This window comes from Amblyomma americanum, chromosome 8, assembly GCF_052857255.1.
Source record: "Amblyomma americanum isolate KBUSLIRL-KWMA chromosome 8, ASM5285725v1, whole genome shotgun sequence".
Lineage (NCBI taxonomy): Eukaryota > Metazoa > Arthropoda > Arachnida > Ixodida > Ixodidae > Amblyomma > Amblyomma americanum.
Window position 1 is genome coordinate 117838917 of NC_135504.1, and position 23459 is coordinate 117862375.

At 45.4% G+C, this 23459-nt stretch overlaps 1 protein-coding gene across 1 annotated transcript; it reads right to left on the reverse strand.

The window, feature by feature from the left end:
• Positions 1-5933: 5933 nt before the first annotated feature.
• Positions 5934-12665, reverse strand: LOC144102699 (uncharacterized). The gene is made up of 3 exons (XM_077635894.1): positions 9180-12665; positions 7974-9086; positions 5934-6014 (listed from the first exon to the last, which is right to left on the reverse strand). The coding sequence occupies exons 1-3, from the start codon at positions 12663-12665 to the stop codon at positions 5934-5936; spliced, it is 4680 nt and encodes a 1559-aa protein (XP_077492020.1).
• Positions 12666-23459: the final 10794 nt, after the last annotated feature.

Sequence of the window (23459 nt, forward strand, 5' to 3'; positions counted from 1 at the left end):
TTCGGAACTATTGGGAGCCTCTATATATCGATGTTTCTGTTCCAAGTCCTGGAACTCTACTATACCTTTTCTTGCCCATTCAGTTCCTGTCGGAGCAGCTCAGTTGTTAGCTAACAATGGCCTTTTTGTGCTTTCCCTTCAGCAAGCTTAACACGAAAGCTTTTACATTGCTTTTGAATACTGAAACCCTTCGGTCGTAGAGTGAATTGAGTCTTTCATATTACCGAGCTCAGCGCGAATTCCAGTGAGTGAGTTGCCGCTTTTTTCTCTACATTAGTTTTCCCGTCACTCATAAATGCATCTAGCTTCGCTGCTAGTTCAATTAGGACTTCTACACCTTCTTTAATGATGCTTGATGTCTTGGCTCCGAGAGCCTTAAAAAAATCGTCCATTGCTGCCGCATTGCGGCCGCCATTTTTGCATTGAGTAGCTACGCCAAACGCCGGAAAAATCCAATACCTGAGGTTACTTTATCATGTCTGGCAGCAACAGCGGCGGAAGTGATGCCGTCGCTTAAATTAAATGTGGAAATAAGCTCCCGCCTGCGAATAGAGGCGCTCTGTAATTCACCCCCCCCCCCCCCCCCCCCATAAGATTGCTGCCACTACTGAAGCGATCAGCTTTCCTCACAAATTCCGCCCTCTTGGTGGAAGATCCACATCAGTTCTGACTTTACGGACTGTTGAATTATGCGGCGATACTAATGATACAAGAGACAGCCGTATGAAAACGGTGTAATGCCGTTCCTCTCCATGACGCCGCCACCCGCCGTAGCTGCTTTCCATTGTAAGCAGTGAGCCCCCGTTTTCTCAGTGCAGAGGGGAAATTGAGAGGGCCTTTGAAGCACCGTCGCCGTCTTCGTGAAATGCCCTAACGCCGTAGCCTTACCTGGTGCGCTGCGTGTACGGTTTCCATACGGACGAGTACGTCTACTTCGCCACAGTACAGCGTAAAAGTTCCCAACGGGTCTCCGAGGAGCGCAGGACTACATCAGCCGGCCAGCACGCGTGTGCACTTCGGATCCTGCGTACAACACGTGCATGGAGATATCTCTGGAGAGGCGCCCGATGTCCCCCAGCTGCCCGCACTGCTGTGTGGCCTACCAGTAGCGTCTTTCAAGGAGGGAACGAGCGCCGGAAAAAGCAATTGCCGCGTCTCTCTGGCATATATATCCAGTGCGTGGGAGCCAAGACCGTTGTTTAACTTGTTCGCCGAGAGCCCCGTCGCTATTGGTGTAGTGGCGTTGTGGCTCATCCCCTTTCTCGTTTGTTGTTTACGGATGACAAGCTAGGATGACGGGGGGCAGCGCGTCAGGGACAAGAGTTTTACTCTAAACGCGAGCGTGCACGGGACGGTGTGCAAGAGGCAAGTGGGGAGAAAGCCCCGGGCGGTAGATGGTGCGGATACGCTTACCGGAGAGAGAGAGAGTTCTGGGGCCGTATTAAGTAACTGCCATAAATTGTTTTAAAAGTTACTGGCAGTGACGTCAACATGACGAAACGATGAGACGTCACCGGTTGGCGCAAGGAGGAATCAGCCAATTACAGCAGGACGGTGCCCCGAGAGCATTTTTTTTTTGCATGACGAGTGGCCGTCTGCTAAATTTTCTAAAAATAAATAAGAAACGAGCAGCGATCAAAATAACAAATATTTTATTTTGCCAATAGATTGTGTTTAAAGTTCGAAAATATTAAGGAAAACAAAAAGCATTCCAAGATGTATATTTAAATTTGCTGGGGGGTACTTTTTGCTGCCACGGGTATGCGCTGACGGCGGTAAAATGTCAATCCGCTTTGCACGAAAGCAGCCCATTGACCGCCTCGAAACTGGCACAAAAAACTGCCAGTTAGCGGCTGCATAATTAGGCGTGCAACGTCACCACTTCTGCCACATCCGTGACGTAATCTGGAGCCACCCATGACGCCAAAATCAAAATGGCCGCCGGCTACGACCGACCAATAGGAGCGAGGCTTATTGATGGCTTTTTGACAAGTTTGTGACAATTTTCATAATTGAAAGTTGCGTAATCTGGCCCCAGATGATGATGAGTGTGATGGCAGAGTCTAGGCAGGAAAGGGAAGAAGACGTCACACGTGCTTTTGTCCGCCTGTCGTGAGCCATAGAATGTTCACAGTTCGGGCTATGGTTGTGGGCATAAATTGGACGGCAGGAACATGCACGGTATTTAAAACAAACAGACAAGTGGTCACTGTCCTGAACATGCACATATTGGTATCGTACTGTAGACTGAATAAACTGCACCATTCATGGCATCGTATTGTAGACTGAATAGACTGCATTATTGAGTGCTCACATTGAGGCGTTGCTTGCGACATCGACTAGCTATAACGGGTTTTTTTAGGATTTCACATAGGAATCTCAAGGATTGATGCAAAGCTAATGAAGAAATATTTAAAATCGGGATAGGACTGTCAGCCTCATAATGGAGCAGTATTGACGGCTTTGGTTCCTACGCCTCTGTCCTCAGTACATGGCAAGAGCTCGCAAACACGGTTTCATCGATGGTATACGCATGAACATTTCCGGCGGAATATTTGGTTACTATGATGCGACACCGAGAAAACGGCGTGTAAGGACAGAAACAGCAACCTTTTGAATGCGAAATAAGCGAAGAACTCAGCAGCTTCGGGCGGTAGTTTAGAGCGATGAAATATGGGCGGCTATATTGGTTTTTATTATAAACCGAAGTCGACCTAAATTGAAGCTGCATGCTTTCTCACCCGGAACAAATTTCGTTTAAAGTAAAAGAAATCTGCATTTTCACTCGTGCTTAATCTCTCCTCATGTAGACTACATGCGCAATGAAGATAGGCATTTCCATTATCTGTTTTAGATGTTTCAATACGGATTTAAGGTCCACAAGGGGAAGCAAGATAATGGAAGAAAGTAAATTTCATAACTAGCGAAGCTACCCTGACCGGATGATTTACATCATCATCATCATCATCAGCCCTACTACACCCACTGCAGGGCAAAGGCCTCTCCCATGTCTCTCCAATTAACCCTATCTTTTGCCAGCTGCATCCACCCTTTGCCTGCAAACTTCTTAATCTCATCCGCCCATCTAACCTTCTGCCGCCCCCTGCTACGCTTACTTTCTCTTGGAACCCACTCCGTTACCCTTAAAGACCAGCGGTTATCTTGCCTTCGCATTACACGCCCTGCCCAAGCCCATTTCTTTCTCTTGATTTCGACTAGGATGTCATTAACCCGTGTTTGTTCCCTCACCCACTCTGCCCGCTTCCGATCTCTTAACGTTACACCTATCATTTTTCTTTCCATGGCTCGCTGCGTTGTCCTTAACTTAAGCTGAACTCTTTTCGTTAGCCTCCACGTTTCTGCCCCGTAGGTGAGTACCGGTAAGATTATGCTGTTGTACACTTTCCTCTTGAGGGAAATTGGTAAACTGCCACTCATGATCTGCGAGAATTTGCCATATGCGCTCCACCCCATTCTTATCCTTCTAGTTATCTCCCTCTCATGATCCGGATCAGCTGTCACTACCTGCCCTAAGTAGACGTATTCCGGCACAGTTTCTAGGCTCTCGCTGCCAATTGTGAACTGTTGTTCCCTTGCTAGGCTGTTGAACATTACCTTGGTTTTCTCCATGCTAATTTTTAGACCCATCGATCTGCTCTGCCTGTCTAACTCGTTGATCATGATTTGCAGTTCACCTCCTGAGTGACTCAGCAAGGCAATGTCATCAGCAAATCTCAGATTATTTAGGTATTCTCCATTTATTCTTATTCCCAACTGTTCCCAATTCAGGCCTCGAAATACCTCCTGCAAACATGCGGTGAAGAGCATTGGCGAGATCGTGTCTCCTTGCCTGACGCCCTTCCTTATTGGAATTTTATTGCTGACTTTATGGAGGACTATAGTAGCTGTGCAGTTGCTATATATATATCTTCCAGTATTTTGACATAAGGCTCTTCTACCCCCTGATTACGCAATGCCTGTATGACTGCTGAGGTTTCCACTGAGTCGAATGCTTTCTCGTAATCAATGAAAGCTATATATAGAGGTTGGTTATATTCTGCGCATTTCTCTATTACCTGATTGATGGTGTGAATATGATCTATTGTAGAATATCCTTTACGAAAGCCTGCCTGATCATTTGGTTGATTAAAGTCTAACGTTGCCCTGACTCTATTAGCGATTACCTTAGTAAATACTTTGTAGGCAACGAATAGTAAGCTGATCGGCCTGTAATTTTTCTAGTCCTTGGCGTCTCCCTTCTTATGAATTAAGATAATGTTTGCATTCTTCCAAGCTTCTGGTACCGTCGAGGTCATAAGGCATTGCGTATACAGGGTGGCTAGTTTTTCTAGCACGATGTCCCCTCCATCCTTCAACAGATCTGCTGTTACCTGATCCTCCCCAGCTGCTTTTCCCCTTTTCATTGCTTCTAAGGCTTTGTTTACTTCATCTTTCGTTACTGGCGGGATGACGCATTTCTGTGCACTGCTGTCTTTCTCATTGGCGTTCTGATTACATTGGCTACTGTACAGGTCTGTGTAGAACTCTTCGGCTACGTTAACTATCTTATCCATATTGCTAATGACATTGCCCTGCTTGTCTCTTAATGCATACATCTGGTTTTTACCTATGCCTAGATTCCTCTTCACTGTTTTTAGGCTACCTCCGTTCTTTAGAGCATGCTCGATTCTCTCCATATTAAACTTCCTTATGTCGGCTACCTTGCGCTTATTTATTAACTTTGATAGCTCCGTTAGTTCTATTCTATCGGTAGTGTTAGATGCCTTCATGTTTTGGCGCTTCTTAATCAGATCTTTCGTCACCTGAGATAGCTTCCCGGTATCTTTTCGAACTGTCCTACCGCCCACTTCTACTGCGCACTCCGTAATTATTGATGTCAGGTTATCGTGCATTGAATGAACATCAAGATCATCTTCCTCAGTTAAAGCCGAGTATCTGTTTTGCAGCGCTATCCTAAACTCCTGTGCTTTCCCTCTTACGGCTAACTCGTTAATGGTCTTCTTCTTCGGTAGCTTCTTCCGTTCCCTCTTCAAGTCTTAGCTAATTCTAGACCTTACCATTCTGTGGTCGCTACAACGCACCTTTCCGAGGACGGCCACATCCTGAATGATGCCAGGTTTAGCGCATAGTATGAAGTCTATTTCATTTTTATTCTCACCATTGGGGCTCTTCCAGGTCCACTTCCTGTTTTCTCGTTTGCGGAAGAAGGTATTCATGATCCGTAAATTATTTCTATCCGCGAATTCGACTAATAACTCTCCCCTGCTATCTCTAGAGCCTATCCCATAGTCACCTACCGCGTGGTCGTCAGCCTGCTTCTTGCCCACCTTCGCATTGAAGTCGCCCATCAGTACAGTGTACTGCGATTTTACTCTATTCATTGCTGATTCTACGTCCTCATAGAAGCTTTCAACGGTCTGGTCATCATGGCTGGATGTGGGTGCGTAGGCCTGCACCACTTTCAGCTTGTACCTCCTATTCAGCCTAATTACTATAGCTGCTACCCTCTCGTTAATACTGTAGAGCTCCTCTACGTTGCCAGCTATATCCTTATTAATGAGGAATCCCACACCTAGTTCTCGTCTACCCTCTAACCCGCGATAGCACAGTATGTGTCCGTCCTTTAGTGCTGTATACGCCTCACCTGTCCTCCTAACTTCGCTAAGCCCTATCACATCCCATTTAATTCCCGCTAGTTCCTCGAACAGCACTGCTAGGCTAGCCTCACTAGCTAAAGTTCTAGCGTTAAACGTTGCCAGGTTCAGATTCCAATGGCGGCCTGTCCGTATTATTTACAACTGATTCATAAAAAAGTAAAGGAGTTGACCCAAACTGCCTTGAGATCGACATTAAACAGCTCTCCTGCTCTAGAGAGTGGTCGGCGTATAGAGTGTGATCGCCCACGACTCGCTTTATCCGCTAACTTGCCCGCTTGCGTCCCGGCCCTTCATCTTTAGTAGTGTCTGATCTTCTGGGGCGTCTGGGTCAGCGCTCTGCTTAGAGGACAGAAAAGCGGAGACGCTGCAGAATGATTGGGGCCACGGCGTTGATTGAGACCGCGACACTACTATGAAATTCACGACACGCGGCTATGTATATAAACAGCTTCCTGAATATTGAGTAGCCTTAGAGCACGAAAGAGTTATGGCCTGTCTTAACAATGCGCTCTATCGAAACATGCTTCCGTTATTTCTTGGAGGACTGCTTTAAAATGTCGCCTGAGTCTTTTCCGAGACCAGACTGTTCTTAAATTGGCTTTTAATTGAGCGGAACTTTATCATAGTTTCCGCAAATTTTTACTGGAGTCATATGTGCACTCTTAGGAAGCGTGATCACTATTTAGGAAGCTCTAAGGCGGCTCATATTTGACCTACATTGTTTTTACATATGTTTAAAGGGTTTCTTTACTAAAATCAACTGCAAGGAGAAAAGATTTGGAGATTAAAAGTAACGCCAATACATTGCGAGGAGGAGTGTAACGTGCTTGAACTTTTTAAGTTAAATTTATTTTGGAATAGAGAAAAAGACACGGTGCAATTTCAACGTAGAGTAAAGAAACCAATACATGAAAAGTACACCCATTTTAAAGGTTACTGACCGGGAAGAGTGGTACTCAACTTTGTATTCGGACACTTATAGCGCATCCTTTAACGCTGCTAATTAATAACAAGTACATAGTGTGCGCCAGACCGCCTGCAGCATACCCAATGAGGTGTAAACGTCTGACAAAGGGCACACATATTCTAGACGAGAAAATAACAGGTTAGTCTTGTTTTAATCCACATTGCAAAGACGCCTCACTTTCTTTTCAGATAAAGTGGACAACCCTGTGGTTTGCAGAAAATACAACTGCAGTGTACCATGCTGTTGGCATATGTATTGTTGTACGTGAAAGAATACGTGCTCCACGTACGCGTTCTATATATCCGGTCACAAGGAAGAAAGATAACCCGGTAAAACTTAACTTGTTTAATTGGCCGAATGGCAAAAGAAAACTTTACAGCAGAGGTTGGAAACACGGCCTTTCCGTTCAGCGTCCCGCACAACCACTGTCCCGATGCCGGGCCGAGTCCTCCCTTTCCTCCTTTCCGGCGACCGGCACACGAGCCGGCCGATGACCCCGCAGACCGCCGCCCGGTTCATCCGGGCGCCCGCCGTCTGGTCCGCCCGCGCGCACACACATACACCTGCACACACACACACACACACACACACACAGCACTCCCGCCGTCCTGGGTTCGTTGGCCGATAACATCGAGCACCGCACGGCGCCGTCTCAACTCTTTTGTCTCCGACACACTCCCCCCCAAATGATGGAAGTCATTTGTTAGCCGGAGAGTTCCAAAGGGTATATAAGTTGAATCGGCCGCCGAAGTCTTGCCCCCCCTCCCTGGCATTCGGACCTCAAAAGCTCTTGCCTTGTTGTCTCTTCCAGTGAAAGCCCTTTCAATCATTCCAAGCTTCCACATTTGGCGCGGCTGCAGAGCTTCTTTTAAGAGGACCACATCGCCAATGTCAACTTGTCTTCCACGTTGAACGCCTTTGGAATGTGTCAGCTGCAACTCCTTTAAGTATTCAGAGCACCAGCGCTTCCAGAACCCCTCCAACGCTTTATTACGAGTCGAGATCATATGTCGCAGGTGGTCACAGGTCAGAGCGGCGATTTCCTTTCGTTGTAGCGCTAGTAGAGAGGTCAGTCGTTTTCCGGTAAGAAACATAGCAGGGCAAAGAGGCTCCGGTTCATTTGGCTCTGTGTAAACGTGTGTAAGTGGGCGGGAATTCAGTACAGCTTCCACTTCGGTCAGCGTAGTTGTCATTTCCTCAAGTGTAAGGTAGCCTCTTCCGAGAGTCTTCTTCAACGCTTGCTTCGTCAGTCCGACAAGACGCTCGTCGAAGCCACCCCATCAGGGTCCGCGTTCTACAATGAATTTCCACTGAACCCGAGCGCTTACAATGTACTCTTGCACCTGTCCACTTCGCATCGCATCCCAGAGACGTCCCAAATCCTTGTTCACTTTCTTGAATGTGAGAGCGTTATCACTGTAGATGGTGCTCGGAAGTCCTCGTCTGGCGGTGAATCTTCGAAATGCGAGAAGGAATGAGCTCGCTGACATATCGCTGACCAGTTCCAGATGGATAGCTCGAGTGACTGCGCAGGTAAACAGCGCTATATAGCACTTGGTTGGAGAGGTCCCCTTGACAACGAGTGGCCCGGCAAAATCAACACCGGTCACCTGAAAGGGTTGGGCCTCGGTTATGCGGTCTTTAGGTAGTGGAGCAGTCACTTGATTTGCTGGTTGAGCGTTGAACCGTTGGCACGTTACACATTCTTTTAGAGTCCTCTTCACCAGCTGCCTCGCTCCGATCACCCAATACCTTTCCCTGAGCTGCGTTAAGGTGCAACGTACCCCTCCGTGCAGCACTTTGCGGTGACAGTAAAGAGCAAGCAGCTTCGATAGGTGGCTCTGCTTAGGTATCACGACGGGATGCTTAGCGTCATAGTCCAGGTGACTACGTTGTAGCCGTCCATCAATTCTCAGGATTCCCTTGTCGTCCACCATAAGAGAAGCATTTCTGAGTGGAGAGTCGGCGGGGAAAGCTTGCTGGTTATGAACGCTTTTTAGCTCTCTGTGAAAGCCTTCCCTCTGCTCGTTGCGGATCCAAAATATTTCAGCCTGATCGAGTTCTTCGGCGGTAAGAACTCCGACTTCATCGTTGCGTCGTCTCATCCTTGAGACGAATCGAAGCGCCCAAGCTGTGACTCTGATCAGTCTGTTGAAGGAGCTGTAGCGCTGAATGTCCATTAATGAAGGGGATTGCACTTGGGATGACATGGCCGGCAGCGCCTTCGTTGGCTGTTTTAGCTCCAGTTCCGCATCAGAGAACGCGTTCTGCACTAGTCCCTGTGGCCACTCGCCATCAGGTTTGCGGAGCCACTGGGGCCCTGTCCACCGCACGTCGCTGGCCGCAAGGCGAGAAACGGAAACGCCGCGCGTCAGGAGGTCCGCAGGATTCTCTTTTCCTGGGCAGTGCCTCCATTCATAGCCGCCGGTGACGCGCTGAATCTAGCATACACGGTTTCGCACAAACTGCTGCCAGCGTCCCGCATCTCCTCGTATCCAGTGGAGCGCTATCGCAGAGTCGGTCCACAAAATTACTCGACCAGGGTGCAGTTCGATTGTGCTTAGGATGTAGCTGCATAGTCGAGCAGCGAGCAAACATGCCATGAGTTCCAGCCTCGCTAGAGTGAGTTCTTTCAGGGGGGCCACTCTCGATTTGCTCATCACGACCGTTGAATTCAGGCCGTCCTCCGAGGCGATGGTAAGGTATGCGACCGCCCCATAAGCCACGGGACTGGCGTCTGCAAAGATGTGTAGATCCGTCTTTGTTGACTGCCCGTTTACGTCCGCCCCATAGTACCGCGGCACCTGTACTTCAGAGAGGTGTTTTAATTCACCGTGCCATGTAAGGCACCTTTCGGCTACATCACTTGGTAGGGGATCATCCCACTCCACGTTTCGTCGCCACAGATTCTGAAACAAGATCTTGGCCCGCACGATAAACGGTGACAGCCATCCCAACGGGTCGTAAATCCGTGCCGTAGTTTGTAGCATGGATCGTTTGGTGTCTGGTTTACCAGTGTCGTCTGTGACGCAAGACGCAAAGGTCAGGCGATCTGTAATGGGGTCCCATGCCAGTCCTAATACCTTGAGTACACCGGACACAAATCCCAGAGGCTTGGTTTCGTTACAGTCTTGCCCAAATAGCTGGCGCAGCCTCTCGTTGTTCGACGACCACTTGTGCAGCTTCATCGAGGCGGCGTGGAAGATTGCATTGGCCTCGGTGTATAGCTTCACTGCCTCCTCTTCGTCATCTGCACCAGTTATTAGGTCATCTACATAAAGGCCTTGCTGCAGCTGGCTCGCGGTGTGGGGAAAACCTTCCTCGCACGATTTCAGGTGGTGCTGAAGAGTAGCGGAGAGTAAGAATGGGCTCGCGGTGGTTCCAAACGGAACTCGCTTCATGCGCCACGTTTCAAAGGGAGGCAACGGAGAACCGGGCTGAGGGGTCTCTCGGAACCAAAAAAATCGAGGGGCGTCTCTGTCTTGTTCTCGGATTCCAATTTGCAGAAAGGCCTGTTGGATGTCAGCGGCAAGTGCAACTCGGTACTTGCGGAAATTAAGAAGGAGCCCCACGAGGTCCGCAGTTAGATTGGGTCCAGTCTCTAAGTTATCATTGAGACTCTTGGAATTCTTTCCGCGGGAGGAAGCATCAAATACGACCCTCAGTTTTCGGGAATCGCGAATGACCGCTTGATGAGGCATGTGATAAACGCAGTGGTTGCGGATGGTCTCGTCTTCTACCCGTTCTGCAATGTCGGAGACGCCATACTGCCTAATGGTCGTGTCATACTCTTGGAGCAGGTCAGGAGCCCTCCTGAGCCGGTTGGCCAGCTGACTGAGTCGCTTCAGCGCAATTTTCTTGTTGTCCTCGAGTGAAATCTCGGATTTCCAGGGCAACGCAACTTCATAACGATTACCGTCTCGCTTGATGTTGTCCTCAAAAAACTCCAAGGCCTCACATGGTTTTTCGTTGTCTTCGCTCTCATTCACCCCAATTGACTCTAAGGTCCAAAATTTGGTCAGAATATCAGTTGTTTCTTTTTCAATCACTGAAGTTCGCAGTGTCACGGTGTGGAGGCAGTTTGTCTGCTCGATATCGCTCTCAATAGGCCCTTGAACAGTCCACCCAATTGATGTTTCTACTGCCCTCAGTCGTTTTCCTAATATGACACATCTGCCCGTCGTGAAGTCCCATAGATGATCAGACCCGATGAGCAGCTCAACCTTTTCTGCACCGCTGTCTGTTGAGAAGTCAGCTGCTTCGTACCCGAGGGATATCAACTTTTGCAGTACATTTCCCGGTGGCGAGGGTATCGGCTGGTCACAAATTACATCTGTTTCCAGCACTTCGAGCTCGCGCTCACATCCGCGCCTCGTCTTTAGCGTAACTCTGACTCTTCGGAACTCGCGTTCCTCTTGGTGGCCTCCGAACACACCGACAGTCAGCCTTTCATGCCCGAGAAGCGTGCATCCCATTTTCCGTGAGGTGTCAGAGGTGATGTAGGAGCGCTGACTTCCTCCGTCGCACAGGACTCGCACCTGCGCGTTGGAAGTTTCTCCACTACATAACGCAGTCGCGGTCTGTAACAAAACTGTTCTTTTGAGAGCGGAGCTGTCTCCCGTGGTCGTAGCTTCGAGGCTTATCTGTGCATTAGTCACTGTTCGGTTCGCTCCGGGTGGCCTGTTACTTGAGTACGTCGGGTCGCACATCGTGCTGGCATGCTTCTTGTGGCATTTGTTGCACTGCAGGTTTACGCGGCATGCTCGTGACCGATGTCCAGTTCTCGTGCACCTAAAGCAACGGCCGGACGACTGCAAAAGTCGTTTCTTCTCCTCTAGACCTTTTGAGGCGTCGCAGTTGTGCGTTTGGTGATCGTTAGAGTCACAGAAAAAGCAGGTCAGCGGGCTCGAGCTCTGATGCAACATCGCTGCGGATCGGACATGCTTGTCATGCGTTTTACGAAGCTGCTTGTGACTCTCTTTAGTGCCTTCTTTAGGTTGTCGACAGAGGTCCATGCCTTGCAGTGCAGCCAAGTTCTCTCTGCTTTCGACCTCTACTCTCAAAAAGGAGAGTAACTTAGAAAATGAAGAGACGGTACCTTTTCCAGTCTCGTCCGTAGTGTGCGATGAGGCATCGGAGACGGAGCCTTGTTGCTCGCTGGCGAGACGGTCGGGGTCGGCAACGCACCTTCGGTTGAAGTCTAGCAGAATGTCCTGTGGGATTGCTCGTTGTGCAATCGGAAGTAGCATTGAACTGAAGGTGTCCAACTTCCGTCCGAGCGCTTCCAGTCCTCTGATGTGCGCCGCCAAGGTGTCGTAGAGACGGCGAAGACCACGGACATCATCTGAAGAACGCACCGGCTTCAAATCAATTAGACTCTTCAGGTGTTCTTGCGCAAGAAGTTCTTCGTTTCCAAACCGCTTCCTCAAGAGTTGGATAGCGTCGTTGTAACATCGTGACGTCGATGGAAGGCCCGCCAGCGCAGCAGCCGCATCGCCTGTCACCGATGCTCGCAGGTAGTGAAACCTGTCTGTGTCAGTCAAGTCTTCGTTTTTATCCACTACCTGTTCAAACACTTCCCAAAAGGCTTGCCAGTCAGAGCGCCGCCCGGTGAATTTGATCAGTTCAATTTTCGGCAGCTTTACTCTCGTCTTCACCGACGTGGTCGTTATGGGGGCTGGCGTGGTCGTTTGGATGGCAGTGCCACTGCCCGCCGAATTCACTTCAGCCTGCGTTGTTGACGAACCACTGTCGACTCGAAGTTGCAGTACAGCAAGGGACGCTGTAATACGGTCTTGATAATCGTACACTTGCTGATATTCGTTTTCAGCATCTTCTTCCGGTACTAATGGCTCAATTTCTTCGTTGACGTGCTCTAGCTGTTGCTGCAGCTTAATGAGTCGAGCGTGGAACGATACAGCTTCTGTAATCGTGAGGGACGCTTGTCGCTCCTCAGTTTCGTTGGTAAGCTTCGTAGTTTGCGAGCGTAATACTCTTCGTTTCTTTAAAAGGCGCTCCATTCTCTTCTACAGTTCGTTTAGCCAATTAGTTTACCGGATTGATGACATGGATATTCGTCGTTGCCGAGACTTACGTGAAGTGGATGCGTTGATCGTGAGCGTTGGAGCGATGTAGCGATGATCTCACAAATCCACAGCAGGAGTCCCGGGTTTCGGCACCAAACGTGTTGTACGTGAAAGAATACGTGCTCCACGTACGCGTTCTATATATCCGGTCACAAGGAAGAAAGATAATCCGGTAAAACTTAACTTGTTTAATTGGCCGAATGGCAAAAGAAAACTTTACAGCAGAGCTTGGAAACACGGCCTTTCCGTTCAGCGTCCCGCACAACCACTGTCCCGACGCCGGGCCGAGTCCTCCCTTTCCTCCTTTCCGGCGACCGGCAGACGAGCCGGCCGATGACCCCGCAGACCGCCGCCCGGTTCATCCGGGCGCCCGCCGTCTGGTCCGCCCGCGCGCACACACATACACGTGCACACACACACACACAGCACTCCCGCCGTCCTGGGTTCGTTGGCCGATAACATCGAGCACCGCACGGCGCCGTCTCAACTCTTTTGTCTCCGACATGTATAACGCGTTCCCGGGAACAAGCAGCTTGACTTCCAAAGAAGCATTCTTCTGAATGAGACTTCATTTTTCTCTTGAATGCTTTGCTATGCTTACCAGGTGCCGCATGCACCCCAAACCCAAGAACCTTAATGACTAATTTGATGAAATACAGCTGATCTTATATTGCCGTTCAAAGAAAATAATTGTGCAGTGAATGAACATGCAGCATAATGCGCCTATCGTATTTACATGATCGTTGTCGTGCACTCTGAAACAACTTCGAAATAACCATTTCGATCTAAACTTGGCGTGAAAAGCATTTCAATTGCCTGGCCATTGGTGTTTCTTCTAAAAAAGAAAGTTCAACTGGCAGTTCTTGTATTAATATTTTAACTCTTTGCTTTCTTCAAGTATACCGGCTACGAATGAAAACTGAGGCATCAAAAACCAAAATATATAAATCTGTATTCTAAAAAAGCATGGAACAAAATTAGGATCTGAAACATGTCTCAGCCTTGAACAAAGCGTTAAAAAAAGAACAGCTGGAACACCCACTGGCAATCCCGTCATTAGTATGGCGAGACCAGACCACAGCTTTGTCAAGAGTTTGGTCTGAGAGTGGAAAGTTTGATACAGTGGGCAGATTTCCGTTTGAGTGATCTGTCAGAAACAAGCCGCCTTCGTGGAAACTAGCTCCAGTCTTTGCTTAAGCTTAGTACAAATTTGTAAGCCATTCAGCTGTCACAGTAAGTGCGGCCTAAAGTAACAAAACAGCTCTTCGGACACTTTGCGTTGCAATAAGCTGCTATTTCTCCAGTGCAGTATTGATTTACGCTTCATTTTCTATGACGGAGTTGAGAATAGGGTGAGAAAAATGGCAGCACTTCGCCAAAGAGAAACTCGTGCTTTTGCCAAACACAATTTTTATAGTTGTCAAAAATCACGAAGTAAAGCCGTGGTCAGAATTCTCTTGGCCACATTGTTTCTGTTTGAACTCGACAGTGGAGCCCTGAAGACATCGCTGACGAAAAAAAGCTGGCAAGCGGAGAAATCAAAACTTCTCCTTGTCTTGCACAGATATTGAGATTCAGGTTTGCTATAACCGCACAATTGAATCGCTGAATATGAGACCTTATTCTCCCGAAACTTGACTAAGGTTGCGTACATATTTGCGTTCACAGTTATGTATTCTCATCGTGCATTGGAAAAGGAAATATTTGCGCTTTTTAACACGGTGACTTAAATTTAAAAGCATTTGCTCAGATCTTTTTACTCTATTCATTTATATATGCAGAAAAACAAAGCCTTATGATATGTATACGGCTAAGCTAATCGCGGTCGTCATACAACCAGCGCTCTACGTCACGCGTTACAAGTAATTAATTAGCGGTGGTAAAGTACATCTTCGTCTAATTTTGCAGACAACTAGTTACATTATGGTTACATTAATCGTGAGTACTTCAATTATTTTTTCTGTAATTGAATAACGCTAAAAGGTTGCATTTTTTTTCTATAAACAAAAGTGTAATCCACCGTACAGAATTCAAATCCTCAACTACCGGAGAGGCCTGGAGCTAAAGAAGCATCGCGAGTAGTCATGTGCAGGACATGATCGGCTAAGCGCAGGCTCCTGCGGCAGTTCTCGTCCCAAAAATGTCACGCGACTCCTCTAAAGGAGCCCCCCGCCCTGCTAGGTCGCACTGCATTTTGCCTCCAGCTACGTGCAACGCGGCGCGTTCCACAAAATGCACGAAGGCGAAGACATACCTCCAGCAGGCTCGTGAAGCAAGGGTTAGGTTGAAATTAGCACACTGATAGAGTGTTTCGTAGTATAAGGGAAAAAATGAGGACCACGTAAGGTTTTGTAGCAGAAAAAATAACACCGTAGTAATGCCGAGGACGAAAAGACGCGCTGTGTCTGTGTATTTCACTTTTTTGCGAGGACTTGCCATGCTACCTAAGATGCGGCAGTCAGTATACAATAGAAGGACGTGGAGGTTATTTTCATCCAGAAAGCTGTGCACGCTCCAGCTCTTCATGCCGCGTGTCATCTATAGGATGAAGTCTTCCTGCCTAGTATCCATTAGACGAACTTCCTGTAGCCGTCTTGCTCTTGAAGTCCTTATCCTGGGACACTTCCACATCAGGTGGCTAACGTTCAGGAGAGCAGCGGGCATGGAACATTTGGTACATGTGCTCGGGGCTGTTTATTCGTAAGAGCCTTATCGGCACGGCGAAGGTGTAGGGGCTAACTAGCCCTGGTCATTCCAAGAGAGAGAGAGAAACTTGTTTTTTTTTTGCTCTTGTCCGAGCCTTAACCGCACTTTTAAAGGGCATTATGCTTTTTATTGAAAGGACCTCTCCTCCAGTCCCAATAAGTTTTGAAGGAGGGGTGAGTGCCCAGGCGAATCAGGGCACGTATAATTCTCCTTTCATACTTGCCTTTCGTGCACTTTTTATTCATTACGTGCAGCTAAATTGATTAAGGGTTATGGTGCACTTGGTGCCGCGTAGCCTCTGTTTTCATCGTTCGAAATCCTCGAATACAGAGGGCTTTTTTTTTACATGCGCTGACGTTCGGCCACCTCTTTGAGATACGCGAACGTTTGCTATAAAATGGACAGCCAGCATTTTTCTAGTTACGCCATGCTAAAGGCTTACGCCTTCGGGCCTAAAGAGATTGCGAGCACACCCCTTTGCGAAAGTTTAGGGCTTAAAGAACACCCGGCCTATCTTCCGTTCAGTAAGTGCACTGAAAATCGTATTGCACTTTTAACGACACATCTCAGTTGCTCTTTATATTAACTGATAGTAATGTGAGAAGCTGCTAAGTTGTGTTCCGTTGGTTACCTAACAGATAAGCACCGACGGTCGAACGGTTGCAAGACGGCAGTAATTCATGGTGTCCTTAAAGCGGTGAGAAATTGTATATTGAAATGAACTGAGAGTTTTTGCTATAGAATAGCAGGAGCAAGAAAATGTCGTCGTCAGCCGCAAAAGAAAACAGCTCAGATCTCAGGCCGGAGTATCTCAATTTAAATGTAATGCGCCAATAGTAAAATTAATGCGTTAGGAGGTGACAGGATATATGAATGCCTTTTATTTCTTCAATGCGATTGCACTCGGAGGGCCATGAACGCGAACACTGTGCCGCGGCATCGGGGTTAGCGTCTGTGTGAAGCCTCCGCCTGCCTGGAGGTGTTTGGAAGGATTTGCCTCTCTCCGCTCTCCTCTTGCCCATTTCTCTCTCTGCATTTGTAGGGAAGAGGAGGAGGCGCCGGTCGATTAATCACTTGATCAGTAAAAATGAAAATGACAGAAGAAATGACTGAGTCAAGAGCAGGCTTAGTTGCAAAATTTAGGCGGAAAAATGAAGCTTCCGTTAACTACTCAGTCTGCCATTGATCAGGAACAGCAACGTGGGTCTCACAAATCCAACCAATAGCTGCGTTTGAAACAGCCGCCAGCCAGTGCTGTGTTACTCCGCTTAACCGCTGTTCCAGTGCGCCGTAATGGTATGAAGACTCGCTGCGATGATTGAATGTGACTCCTTTTTAGCTGCGGAATCAGAACAGTGGGAGCGAAAGAGAATGAACTCAAAATTAGAACATAGTCTGAACTAGAATAGATTGGGGAGTCTAAGGAGCACGCGATCGCATCAATCCAACTAATCGCCCATCAATTTTTTACAAGTGCCAACACCGTTTCTCGTGCATAGAGAATATCTCGACACGCGTTTAGTCGGTGCATGCTGCCGCCACTTAACGTTCAAAATTACGCCGGCAATTTTAAACATTTCGAACATTTTACTGATTTCGTACGGCCGCGAGAACTGATGGCTGGCAGCGCAGGAACAATTATACGAGTAAGTATTGGAAGTGCGTATAAAAAGCAGTCCTTAACATTTTCACACATTAAACTTCATTATCTATAGTTTGCACGCAATTACAAAAGATAATATTTCTTTAGAAATCTTCGCTACAGGTGACCCGTAGATGAAGCTACTCATTCAGGTCCGAGAAAGCTGGGAAAGTTTGCGTCATTCGCTGTTTTAGGTAGTTAGTGTTTCAACGCTTGTTGTGTTGTGCTTCCACAAAGATGAACAGATTAGCTGCACCGAAAACTTCCTGGTTTCTCTTGGAAGCCGAGGACGGAAACAGACCCAACAGTGCTAATGGCCTGCTACGTAAGTGGCTCCTAGCGCAACGGAAATTGCATCCGCTTCCCTTTCACGAGTGGAGTGAGCAAAGCAATTTGTAAGCGCCAGCACTTTGCAGCATTTTCCAGGGTTGCCCACTCTGCGGCTGCACAGGATCCTCGTGTCGTCGCGCATGCTTAGCGAGTCGCAGTCGTCTAAACACTTCCTCAATTCATTTTCCTCGGTAATGGTAGGCGCCAGCAGCGGCTCTCCAAAGTTTCGGGAGCTTTTTGAAACTTACAGCGTCCGATTCTCCTTCAGACGATTTATCAACTACTGAAGGTCGTGGCCATCCCGACGATAGTTTTAGTTTCAAAAGCTCTCTACCGCGTGGGAGTTAACTGCTCTTTGTAAATATTTTTTTTTCACTTCTAACTACGGTCCAAAAATCAGTGCACGCCTCTATGACTGCGTTTGTAGGCATTCCCACTGAGTAGGGCCGCTTTACTTGACAGATTTCGTAGCGTCTGCGCTTTTCTGCGATAGAGTGCACACAAATGCGAGTTCATAAACGAGTTCAACTAGAACGCTGCTAAATTACCATTTGTCTGGAGTATTTTTTGCCTACAGGACTGATAAATAATGCTTCCCAAAATTTTCTAGCGCAATTCTATGGCTGTGCTGTTTTACGCTCACAGTTTTAACCTGTAGAAATCAACCATTCTACCATAATTAGGCTTTACTCAATATTTTAAATGCTGAAGAAAACGTTGGACGCCAGTTTCGTACGTGGTATCCTCAAATGGCCGGACATCGGTTTAAAATTATGAACTCATCAATTTGCCCAAGCAAAATTCATCGCAAAACCATTCATTCAGACACTCGTTGCACTCATTCTTGGTGACCCAATTGAACCTAGTAAAGTATATGTTTTCGGATCCGAGGGCACCCATATACAAGAAAATATCTATTTGCAAATAAGTAATTAACCCTCACTGGTATAGGATAACTATTTGGCACTTACTTATTACCAAGCTAGCGGCTACCCAACACGAAAACCCTACTGTCATGATGTCATGTTCTCTCGCGCCTGGCCGCACATTACTCATTAAAGGAAGAAATGTTGTTAGATCCCTCTCTCCAAACACGGGCGAACATTGTTCGAACCTGAGGACGAATATGAAGCCGAACTTTTTCACAACATAATGAGATTACTAGCGGGGCACGTTTCCTCGTGCAAACCTTGCTGAAGGTCGCCTTTTTGAATCTTCATGCACGTAAAAAAACCACGCAAGGGTGCGCGTGTCACGCTGGCGGGAAAAATGTTCATGGCAGTGGAAAGCGCAGACATGGTGTTGTCGCTATCGACTAATCACTGTGCTTGAGCCAACATAATACGCAGCAAGCTCAGCATGCGTTTAGCCTTTAAAAAACTTGGCAAATATTCTTTGCACTGAGTTGTGTGTAGAGTGCCTATTGCAGTGAGATTTCTCTGCGCTGGTTTTCTTAGTTAATTTGCGAGCAAGAAACCTAATCCATCTATGTTCCCTTGGGATTGTCGCACGGACGAAGTGCTGCCTGCCCGTCTTAATGTTTCCATGCTTGAAAGGAGACTTGTTGTGCGGATTTCTGTGTAACTATATCGTATGCATAGCTTTTGTGAGACTAAAATAAATGTGTAGATGTTATATTATTTTTGCACTAATTTCTGTCCAAAAGATGCTCTCTTCCAATTCTTCTTTCGAACCTCGAAACCACGTTTATAATGCTTATTTTGCTACCCGCCCGCATTGTATGAAGCGATGTTCGTTGAAAAAAAATGGAGCGGTGATTTTGAAAGAAAAACGTTCACGCGACGCTTAGTCTGCAGCGCATTTTGTGCTGAAGTAAACGAGCATTGTGAGGCTTTAAACTTATTTTCTTGCTACTGCGTCTTGATACAAAACAAATACTATGCCAAGGCACATGCAAAAAGGTTATAATATAGAAGACACGTTTGAAAGCGCGTTATAAGATTTAAAAAAAGACATAATGCTGGAGACGTGTGGTTATAATCAGTGCGCTGAAGAAAATGCAGTAAAATTTTTCAACAATCTGCAGATATACTTAATTGTAATAGTGAGCTGTGGCAATCAGAACCAGACGTTAGTCATGTGGCTCTTGTTTTGGACTGCATGGCCCCTCTCTGGATCCGTTATTGCTTCCATTAACCCAGTTTTATTTCGAGCCTTGATCATTTGGAGGGCGTCCAAGAATAATTGGCGTGTTTTCAGTTGTTCCGGCATTCAAAGAGCGCTCCTACCAAGCCTCCTAAGCTTCTACATCGGTAAACTGCTTCGCAAATTTGCTGCGGCAGCGATTTTTGCAGCTCTTATCGATGTGCTTCGTGGTCAACTGGTGACCCACCATTGATTTTGTTGGGCGCAGTGTGACCCATAAGTGAGCCCCCGGCATAGTCAGCTTATTGGAACCAGCAACATATCGCAATAACCGTCGAGCACGTATGTTTATTTTACTGGCTTTTTGTAAAGCCTTAGCGATCGTTCTACCTCACCGCGCGACTCAGTATTAGTGGCCGCACTGACTTATTGCACGACATAACATGCCGATCACCCACGACGCAGTTAACGTGTTAATTTTCGTCGGATGTCCTATTTAGTTCGGAAAATAGTACAACGCAGAAATCGAAACAATACAACCTGAAAAAATTGCGACTTAATATCAGATATGTAAAATGACGTGCTTACTAGTGCTGATTTCATAGTCGCCATAATTGAAGTAGCACTTTGGCAACGTAACCTTTCCACGAACGGTATGTTTAGTGTCATTGTTATCGCTGATCTTCCTTTTCTGGAGAAATTCGGAGCTTTGTGTGCTCCCAGCATGCATTTCTAAACAATTACGTTGCACCTACCATCCAGGCCAGGAAATGCGAGAAAAAAGAATCGGGAAAAGAGAACATTTGCTTTCAATGAAGAGGATAGGGAAGCATACAAAGGAAGCCAACCGAAGTAGTTTACGCAAGCGACGGGAAAATAAAGAAAGGCTACAGGAAAACGAAGACATTTAAAAAAGCAAAGCCTTTGCGAGTTGCCGCCCCAAGACGGAGCTTGCACACTCCTACTTACGCACTCTGCATTCAATGCGGTGAGAATTCTGGTGTAGAATGACGACGACGAAGGTTCCAGACGTATTCGCTCGTGACGTCTATATCTGCCACGTGGCACGTGCGCTGTAGGGAGGCAGTTCGGCTGCTTTTCCATGCCTGGGTTAACAAAAGCATTCGGTAGCAAGATTGAAACGCATTTGCCATTTCGCTGCTACCTGCTGACTCAGTGCCAGTACTGCCGTAAACAAAACGAAGTGATTCCAAAAAAAAGGATACCCATGCTCTCTTAGATACGTTTACGGCAGGAACATTCTGAGATCGCTATATTACTATAGGTAAACCTCGGTGTTTAATCTGAAATATTCTGCAGCTTTTCAAATCTTCTTTTTGAGTTTGAAGAGGGTTTTTTTCGACATAGCACTGTCAGTAGCGTAGCGCATCAGGATACATCTTAGATGTGTTAACTGGTTAACTAATACATAGTAGTTAACTTCTGAGCTATTGCCGCTAGTGTTCTGACTTACTGAGAGACGTGTTGCCAACTCTAAGTAACATTGACAGCAGATATTAGAACTTCTAAAACGCAGTTACCCTCTGCACTATTTGCCAACAAATGTTGGCTAATAAGAACGGAAAACTGGGCGAGTTGGTAAGGAACCATGTTTAACTGCGCAAAGACACGAAGACAGAGAACAAGAAGGCACGACACGTTGGCTATTTCGACAAGGTACGCGCACTGGAGAGGTTGGTTAACCTGCACGTTTTTTGAAACCGCATGCATTAACACGTGCCGCAGAGAATGCGGCATCGGCGTTGTCTGAGTCGTTGACCATATGGGATAAATCCTCGAATAATTTAGAGGAAGAAACCTACATAAGGCAGGCGGCCCACTTATTTCATGTAACCTTGTGGCGTCAACACAGCCTGCCCAACGGATTGTGAGCAAACTGCGCACAGTGCAGGTGACAGTTAAAGTAATGATTTTTTGCTTGGGAAGAGCAATCTTAGTAGTACAAGTCCCACTGGTGGCAGCATCTGCCACCGCAGTGCAGTGGTGCCTCGCTTAACCGCTGCACCACTGCGCCAGGTGTAGTATGAGGATTACCAGCGATATATGAATGTGAAGTACATAATGAAGAATTCTGTACAGTCGAGAATTAACCCAATAACGCTATCGCGTCATACCTCCAAGGTGGAGCATATGTGTCGCCTCCAATTTTTTAGCGTAATTCTAAAAATGCCAGAATGTCATAGGTGAAAGCCTTGCATGGCATGCTTGTCCTGCGCATTTTTAGATGAGCGGCATTCCACTTGACTGCCCCAGGTGAAACGTAACATTAATAAAATTAATAATAATAATAATAATAATAATAATAATAATAATAATAATAATAATAATAATAATAATAATAATAATAATAATATTATTATTAATAATAATAATAATAATAATAATAATAATAATAATAATAATAATAATAATAATAATAATAATAATAATAATAATAATAATAATAATAATAATAATAATAATAATAATAATAATAATAATAATAATAATAATAATAATATAATAATAATAATATAATAATAATAATAATAATAATCAATCAATCAATCTTTATTTTTTCGGTGCCCAGGAACAACCCAAAGGTCTTGGTGCTGGTACACCATTCACACGCACAAAATGTACATTTATTTCACTACAAAAGAAGACACTCAGGGGAGGTAATGCAGCAGTCAAGGCGATAGAAAAAAAAGACACATAAACTAGGCGCGACAGCAAGCATGAAACAAAAAGCGAGAACAAGGAAACAGCGAGAACAGCGGTAAATGAAAACAGCTAGAACAGGCAACAGACATATAAATAACTAATAAAACAATAAACAAAGAGAATGAACACAAGAACGACCGATAACAGCTAAGTACAGCATATATCAAAATACAAACAAGAATAAAGCCAATACTAATATGAACGAATAAGAGATCTCTGAAATACAAGCTAGAAATACAATCATACACAATAAGAAATGTAATTAGTGAACGCGTTACAGACAATCAGGCGTGAGTACACAGTAATAAAGAAATAATATTAATGAAAACAAGTACACGTGATGTACAATTAAGGAGAGAAATAATAATCAATAATTCAATCAATCAATCAATCAATCAATCAATCTTTATTTTTTCGGTGCCCAGGAACAACCCAAAGGTCTTGGTGCTGGTACACCATTCACACGCACAAAATGTAAATTTATTTCACTACAAAGGAAGACACTCAGGGGAGGTAAGCAGCAGTCAAGGCGATAGAAAAAAAAAGACATATAAACTAGGCGTGACAGCAAGCATGAAGCAAAAAAGCGAAAACAAGAAAACAGCGAGAACAGCGGTAAATGAAAACAGCTAGAACAGGCAACAGACATATAAATAACTAATGAAACAATAAACAAAGAGAATGAACGACCGATAACAGCCAAGTACAGCATATAGCAAAATACAAACAAGAATAAAGCCAATACCAATATGAACGAATATGAAACCTCTGAAATACAAGCTAGAAATACAATCATACACAATAAGAAACGTAATTAGTGAACGCGTTACAGACAATCAGGCGTGAGTATACAGTATTAAAGAAATAATATTAATGAAAACAAGTACACGTGATGAACAATTAAGGAGAGAAAAAACAATATAATACCGGTGCAAACGCACAAGTGTAGTAAAGACAAAATAAGACAAAATAATAATAATAATAATAATTATAATAATAATAATAATAATAGTAATAATAATAATAATAATAATAATAATAATAATAATAATAATAATAATAATAATAATAATAATAATAATAATAATAATAATAATATTAATAATAATAATAATAATAATAATAATAATAATAATAATAATAATAATAATAATAATAATAATAATAATAATAATAATAGTTATTTTTAATATTATTATTATTAATAATAATTATTAATA

Excerpts from the sequence above, each read along its gene's own strand:
- LOC144102699 (XM_077635894.1), bottom strand. The coding sequence starts at position 12,665 with ATGGAGCGCCTTTTAAAGAAACGAAGAGTATTACGCTCGCAAACTACG. Across the intron at positions 9,087-9,179 it reads TCGAACTGCACCCTGGTCGA|ATTCAGCGCGTCACCGGCGG; the intron begins GTAATTTTGTGG and ends CGTGTATGCTAG. Across the intron at positions 6,015-7,973 it reads GACAGGTGCAAGAGTACATT|AGCGCTGACCCAGACGCCCC; the intron begins GTAAGCGCTCGG and ends TCCTCTAAGCAG.